The sequence below is a fragment of the Lupinus angustifolius genome, unplaced genomic scaffold (genome assembly GCF_001865875.1).
Source record: "Lupinus angustifolius cultivar Tanjil unplaced genomic scaffold, LupAngTanjil_v1.0 Scaffold_332, whole genome shotgun sequence".
NCBI classification, from domain to species: Eukaryota; Viridiplantae; Streptophyta; class Magnoliopsida; order Fabales; family Fabaceae; genus Lupinus; species Lupinus angustifolius.
This window is the reverse complement of record NW_017727750.1, coordinates 405,076-413,088: the sequence shown is the minus strand read 5'-3', so window position 1 is coordinate 413,088 and position 8,013 is coordinate 405,076. Positions and strand designations below refer to the sequence as shown.

The window sequence follows — 8,013 nt, the reverse complement described above, 5'->3', positions numbered from 1 at the left end:
TGCATAAATTTTCTGCTGCTACTAACTCCGATAATTGCAGAAAAATCTGATAAAAATTTAAGACAACTAATTCACCTTCCCTCTTAGTTGTCATTTCAGTATTACACTTTTACATTGTCACTACATCATCTACCATTAATTTAATCATCATTTACTATTAAATAAAACTAAAAGAATGATGGACGATGTACTGATTGTGTATAAATCTCTTTACAATGTTATTACATAGATATTACATTCTTAATTCAAACAAGTAGATAAAAAATGAAAGGTATATTTGATATTTTATACAAAATCACATTTTTCTCCACTTCCTCACCAAATTAGAAGAGAAAAAGCGGGTCTCACACATTTTTTACACTCTAATATCTTTCTCTCTCACAACCAAAGAGGAGAAATCCTCATTTTCTCTTCTATCTCTTTTCTCTCCACTCTAATTCTATCATAACAAAATAATGCTTATTGTTTTATTAAACTAGTCCAGTTGAGTCAGATTTTAAATAGGTTATGTGATGAGTTGTTATTTCAACATAGTGATGTGATGTGTCTTATAATTTTAAATGAGTATAATATGTATGTACTGTAAGTATAAATATTTATATATAGTTAATATATCATTTATCATTCATTTGTATTTTATTAAAAAGTGATCAAAAATAAGTTTGTGTATTTTCTCATTTTAAATTTGTGGTATCCCCGTTTTGAATGTATCATATATACATTTGTGGATTTATCCTCTTATATTTATATTCTTTTACAATTTGCTCCCAAAATAATTAAATAACAAGCAAGTAAATCAATGTATGCCATTTTTTAATTTTATTTTGCCTGCCTTGTATTTAAAAGGCAACACTTGGTGTTTCAAAGATTGTATTAATCAACAATGTGTTAATTTAATAGTGTAAAAACAGGTAAACTAAAAAAGTTCAAAAGTTATTTATTTGGAGAACAATTATACATCCCGTATTGGATTAATTCATTACCTATAAAATAAGAAAGTATCATTGATTACACCAAAAAAATATACATGCCTTAAGTCCTAGGTTGCGTTATATCGGTCCAACCATGCTATTTTAGTTTTTAGTGCAACCGAAGAAGTTTTCACACCAATATTGCAACCACTAAAAGTTCATCAAAAGGATAAAATTTGATTTGAGTTTTGGTGATAAAATCATTAACTAAGTCCGGATGAAATATATAAATTGGTTTTTGACATCATTTTACTCTATAATATGGTTGTCAAAATCGCAATCTTATTCATATTATCGCACGATCCTATGATTCTTGATCCTCAACCGATACTCGATCTTAGTCTTAGGCACATCTCCGTGGGATCATCGTGTGGGTGCATAAAACTGGTAGAATTGACGAGCCCAGTAATCCCAAATCTCTTTCACTCTATACTTCACTATGAGGGCTGAATGGGGTATGCCATTGCAACCCCGCCATGGCCCGACGGCCAGAAAGTGTGCCGAGACCAATGGCAGCGACATTAATGCTTGCATGAGAGCCACTGCTTGAGTTTGAAATCTCTTTCGTTTATAGTTCATGATGTATGGATATGTGGAGTAGGAAATTGATAACATGACAAAGGGAATATGAACCTATGACAATGTTAGCAAGATATTGCATGCAACTTTACATCATAAAAAAGATGAATAAAAAATGTCAGTATAACAATGAGTTTTATCAAAGAAGCATGTAAATTAGATAAGGATTGGACCTATTCATGCAACTTTGCCAATGGAAAACGGTTCCAAGGAAGAGATGAACTCTTATTTGTTGTCTGTTCACTTTAGCATAAAAACCTCCTTTCTCTCTATTGTTTTTGTCATTTGTTACTCTTATTCTCTCTTTCTTTCTTTTTTACTAAAAGAAAGCTGCTATAGATTGGGTGTTTAGGGATAAGCTTGTGGTTAAGTATGGTAAGTGGGACTATTTTTATAATGTAAAAATAATATATTAGTTTATGAGGGAATGCAGATGTATGCGTCCTTACCATATCAAGCGAAGAAGTTATTTCATTACTTGAACTACTTAATCATAATACATTTTGGTCCTTCTGAAGATTTAGTATAGCCTTAAACCATTAAATCAATATCTTATTAGGATATGTTGGACTAGACTACGACCGGGGAGCCTCCAACCACCAGGGAGTTCCATTGTTATGAGTATGGGAAGAGTGAAGAGTCACAAGTGAGACACCACGTCTTGAACCAAAACCTTAAAACATTAGTTCCATGGGTCTTTCCTTCTTATAAACTCTTTAACTCCTCTCCGCATATCCAATGTGGGACTTCACACTTCAATAAATCAACAGAATCTAATGGGCCATGTGGTAAGCACAAACTGAACTATTATGTAGCCTTTCATTAAAGAAAGAGGAAATTGGATATGTGAAGTCGTTGCTTAAGAATAAAAATTAAGATGGGATTAATTAAATGATTTAATTTTAATTTAAAGTTATTTGTGTTTGGTCAAAATAAAAATAAGAAAAAAAATAAATGCTTCAATATTTTATGAATTTTATATACCACTAGTATAGTTTTGTACAAATCTTTCTTTATAGTGATAAAAATAAATCCTGCATATTAGTTAACGAAAATAATGAAGTGTGCTTATGTTTGATGTATTATATTCTCATTTTTAACATTAGAGACATGCATTATCTTTGTGTAGCCACAAATATCTCTGTTTTGGAATTATGTACAGTATTTGTAATTATATCCATCGCTGCAAATCAGCATCAACAATTTTGACTTCTGCTCAGTCTCTGTATCCATTATCCATCATTCCTCATTCTCACTCTCAACCTACATTTCACACTCCCAGATCCCTCACTTACAGGTAACTAACTAACAAAACAAATAAAACACTCTTCAGTCCATTCATCTATTTTTTGCCAAGACAGTTAAGATTTCATTTCTAAATCAATTGGTAACGAAAGGACTAGCCGCCAAAAGATGTATTTAAACTATTCTAGGAGAACGCGATAGACGATGTGGACTTACTTTCCAACAAATTGGGTTCCTTTAACCCTTCATATTTACTTTTGTTTGAGGATTAGAGCACATTCCATCAAGGGGTTGATACAATAGTGTAAGACTTTGCTTGATCCCAGAAAGATCAAAAGGTCAAGAGTTTTATTACTAGGACCGACACTTGTTGGAGGGGTAGCCGCACCCCCAAAAAGATTAATCCCTTATCAAAAGATGAAGATACCCTTGTTAGTACACAAAAAAAACAAAAACATTCCAAAATTTGACGAGAGAGTATCTGTGTTTCAGGGAGGGAGTGTTAGTAGAATTAGTATTATGATATTTTGGTCAAATTTGTCATTTCTATAACTCTTGTTCATGTTAGTGTCTGCATAAATTTCTTTAAATATTTAAGCCTGGCCTGGTTTTTTGCCCCAAATACTGGAATTAGTTATCATAATTCAATTCGCAGTGTTTGAGAGTTTGACTTAATATGTTGCAATTGAGCCGTAGTCCCACTAGGTTGGTCGGCCACATAGATCGAGTAATGGTATATCAAAACGTTAATATATAAATCATTCATAATCGTTGCCTATGGCTTTTCTTGACCTTCCTTTGCCTCTAGAATTTGGACTAACTTCAATTTGATGCACTCTTCTTATTGCTGCATGTTGTGGTTGTCTAGGTCAGATCTCATGGAGGGAAATGGGAACACAATAAAGGATGTTGGGAAACGGATCACTCGTGTTTTGTTTTGTGGACCTCATTTTCCTGCTTCTAATGAATATACAGCAGAGTATTTGCAGAAACATTCATGTATCAAGGTACCTTCATATTATCTCATATATTCTACCTTTTGTTTTAATTTGTAAATACTCTATTTTTTAATGGAAAAAGAACTATGTAACAAAGATTAGGATTGCACTACCAAAAGAGCGTTGGTATAGTAGTATAGTCCCTATCGGATCTCCAGATGGACTAAAAAGTCAAATGTTCGATTCTTCTGAGCAACACTTGTTGGGAGGAGCAATCACGTATCTCAGAAATGATAAGTTCCTTACCCAAAAGGGCGAGGAGATACCATTGGTTATACCAATAAAGAGTAGAAATGCACTATGTTTTAGAAGAGAAGAGACAAGTACAAAGAAAGAGGATAAGACATTTTCATAAACAACTGAAATCTATGTAACAAAGCATGACAATCCCTCTTCATATCTAACAAAGAAATTAGAAATATACTTAAAAGATTATGGGCAATTGGGCAGAACATCAAAGGGGTGCTAATAGAGTAACCCAATGAGTTATAGGGTCAAAAAGGAGTCATTGAAGATTTTTGCATTCCTTTCCAACCAAAGAACAGCATAAACAAAGCTTTGTCACAAAGTCTTTGCTTCTTTACAAGAGCCGAAAACTTTGAACTTAATATGGAGAAATTTGTACAAATTCATAGGACATATTGGGACTCTCCAAAGATCCTAAACAACTTGTTCCAAATAGAATTCACAGTGAACAACTCAAAAAAAGATGAGTCTCACATTCTAAATCTAAGCCACAAATATTAGGAGACATAGCAGTGAGAGGTTTGCAGTTCTGGAGTATGTTATTAGTGTTAAACTTGTTATGAACAAAAATCCAGAGAAAAACTTTGATCTTTAAGGGAGATTTGGATTTCGAAATGAGTTTATCCAAAAAGAAATACATCTCCATTTGGTATTGAGTCAAGATCTGTGGAGGACTCCTTTTCAGCTTTCACGGTGTTTTTTGATAATAGTAGACAACATAGGTTTGCTTTATTAGCTTGGGTGTCTGTCAGGTGGAGTATCTGACTGAAGAGGAACTCAATTATTTTTAATGATGACAGGCCTGATGCTAGAGGTGGTGGATCTTATTAAAATTTGCTAGAGGTGGTGGATCTTATTAAAATTCGCTCTCGACAGTCGTTTAATAGTTTTTCAGAATCTTTTGTAACAATTTTTGATTGGTGTGTCATGTATGAGCCCTTTACATTGTATTGCTCTTGTCATGTAATGGTTTGAATACTTCTGATACTCCCATCAAAAAAAGGAATGAGTCAATAATTAAAATATGATTTATGAGAAAACTCCCTAAGAATCAAGATCCAAGTTCTCAAGTAAAAACAGAAGAAAGGTGAATAGAGTTAAGTAAAATTATAAGAGACTCTAACTTTCTGACCTCTCCATCATGCAAGTTTCTATGGTGATTTCCTTTAGGCTCATTCATTATGGCACGAAATAATTCCGAGTAGTTATGTTTAAATTAAAATGGGTAGTATGCCAATCTAACATTACACAATCTTTGCATTACGATGAACACATTTAATTTTAGTTGAGTGAGATATGATGTATATTGCATTTGCAGGTTGATGTTCTACCTTTGGAGGATGTGCCCAAGGCTATTGGCAATTATCATGTCTGCATAGTAAAAAGCATGAGGCTAGATTCAGACATAATTTCTCGTGCTGTTCAGATGCAGCTTATAATGCAGTATGGTGTAGGATTGGATGGTATTGTAATTTTGTCGGTTTACCTTTAGTGAGAAATTTCATAAAGCTTTCATTTTTTCTCATTTATTACAGGATTAATTTTGCATTTTACTTTATCCCCCTCTTGTTAAGCCTCGTCTTGATTTTAAATTGATAATTTATGAATTTTCCTCCAAGGTGTTGATATTGACGCTGCAACAAAGCATAGAATCAAAGTTGCGAGGATTCCAAGTGATGGTACTGGAAATTCAGCTTCATGTGCAGAAATGGCCATATATCTAATGCTGGGTCTCCTCCGTAAGCAAGTATGGTATCTTCCATTTTGAAATAAAAATTGTCCCCTCCTTTTTATTTGTCAATGGGTCACCTTCCACTTTTCTGAATTATATGCATCATGATTTTGGTGGATTTAAGGTGAAATGTAGTTTTCCCCTATCTTGTAGTATGGGCTATAAGAATCAAATAACTAGTGTATATGACATATTTTTCTATTGATAGCCTTTAAAGAGATCTACAGAGTTCTCATTAATACTTTGTACCTTTTGTCATTCATATCAAATTTATCCATCTCTTTCTATAAAAAATTAAAAATCCATGTTGTAATTAACATAAGAATGCATATAACTTAGGAAGTAATTTATCAGTTATTAATAGCACAATCCGGACAGCAAAATTAATAAAGAGGGGTATATTAGAGATAACACAGCCATTTATGTGTCTCCACCTTATAGATTAAGCTTTTGGAATAGTTGGTTCATGACATGCGAACTGTGGGAATTTCTTAGAGCTAGTGTTATCTTGAACCCTATGCAAGAGTGGATTTGCTTTCACTGAATATATGCACAATATCTTTTCAAATATCAAATCTTGTTTTTAATCCATGCAACGGACTCTGATGTTGAATGTATGGTTTTACCATTTTCATGTACCGTATGGGTCATAAGGGTGTATTTATATAGCCTACAATACATTCAACCATGTGAAAGAGAGAATTTGTTTTTTAAATAAAATATTCTGTTAAAATTCTTTCATAATTAAGAATCAATCAACACAGTCATTTTCCAGCTGTGCACCTGGTTACAACAAATATATTGCCCATTGATTTGGTCTTAACTTTCTTAGTTTACATACTGCTTGAATTTTTGCATCCAAATTTTTGCATTCGTTGCTGTTTGACTTTTGAATTTAATTTTTTTTTCTTGCAGAATGAACTGCAAATTTCCATACAGCAGAAGAAGCTTGGAGATCCAATTACCGATACTTTATTTGGGAAAACAGTGAGTACATATATTCATCTTGGATGATGACTAATAAGCCTTGTCACATTGCATTCTTTTTTCATGTCAACTTTTTTCATAATGGTTAGATGCATTAGGATAGTCACATGCATTGGTTAAAAATGAACTAAACAAATGAAATAGTGATATACTATTCAAATCCGGAATTTCAGTTTTAGATATAAATAGTCAGAGACCTTCTAAGACACTCAGTGGGAGCATTGCTTAGTACCTTACTATCATCCTTATCACCGCTGTTGTCATTTATACGTAAAGATTTTATCTGTCCTACACAAATAGATGTGGTATAGTTATAGACTATAGTGAACAACATAAGGATAAAAGAACCATGAAGATGCAATATTTTTTCTTTATATATTTTGTCTTGCTTGGCATAAATTTTACATGGTGATACTAACTTTTTATGACAATTTTAGATATTCATTTTGGGCTATGAAAATAATTTGCACAACCTCCGAATAGTCACACTCGAGAACAATATACCGAAAACTCCTCTTCCAAACTATAAGAAGACCAAGCTCCATTGCTATAAACTCAGTTTTGATAGTAGTACCAATCCCAAGACTTGAGAAGAAACCAAGTTTATGCAAACCTTCATGATTATGTTTCTATTTTACATATTTTTATGATTTATGTTTTCTATTTTACTTATTGTTATGATTTATGTTTTATTTTGCTTATTTTTTTATAAAAGATTAAGAAAAGTTTAATATCCAATATTGTGAAACATGTTCCGAACATTAAATTGAAAGAAGTCTCGTACTAGATTGAAACGATTTAAATGGTTAAATTGTCTCATCACACCAAGTGATTTGATATATAATTAATATTTTTATCTGTAAATATATTATTAATATTTTTTTATCTATAAATATATTATTAATAATTTTTATCTATAATTATATATAATTCCAAAATTTTATATAATTAATAATTATGAATAATTATATTGATGTAAATTTTTCCATCTTGTTTTGGATAAGAGAAAAAGAGAATATTAGAGTATTGTTTCATCTTTTAAAATTTTAAGTGAGATGATTATATTAGAATTTCTCTAATTGAAAGCCTTTAAAACACACATTCAATTAAGACTAAAAGCATAATTATTTTCAAGTCCAGTTATAAATGTAAAATAAAATCTATAAGTCTTAAACCCTTAGTTGGGACACGTATTCCTAAAGACAGTAGTCTTATGAGGGATATCCTGGAGGCTACTGAAAAATAGTCTTAAACC

At 32.0% G+C, this 8,013-nt stretch overlaps 1 protein-coding gene across 1 annotated transcript; it reads left to right on the top strand.

Moving 5' to 3' along the window:
- The first annotated feature begins 2,595 nt into the window (after positions 1–2,595).
- On the top strand, positions 2,596–7,348 carry LOC109341036. The gene is made up of 6 exons (XM_019578826.1): positions 2,596–2,847; positions 3,664–3,802; positions 5,358–5,502; positions 5,659–5,786; positions 6,687–6,758; positions 7,196–7,348. Exons 1-6 carry the CDS (start codon positions 2,705–2,707, stop codon positions 7,346–7,348), a joined length of 780 nt encoding a protein of 259 aa, XP_019434371.1. The 5' UTR covers positions 2,596–2,704.
- The last annotated feature ends 665 nt before the right edge of the window (positions 7,349–8,013 follow it).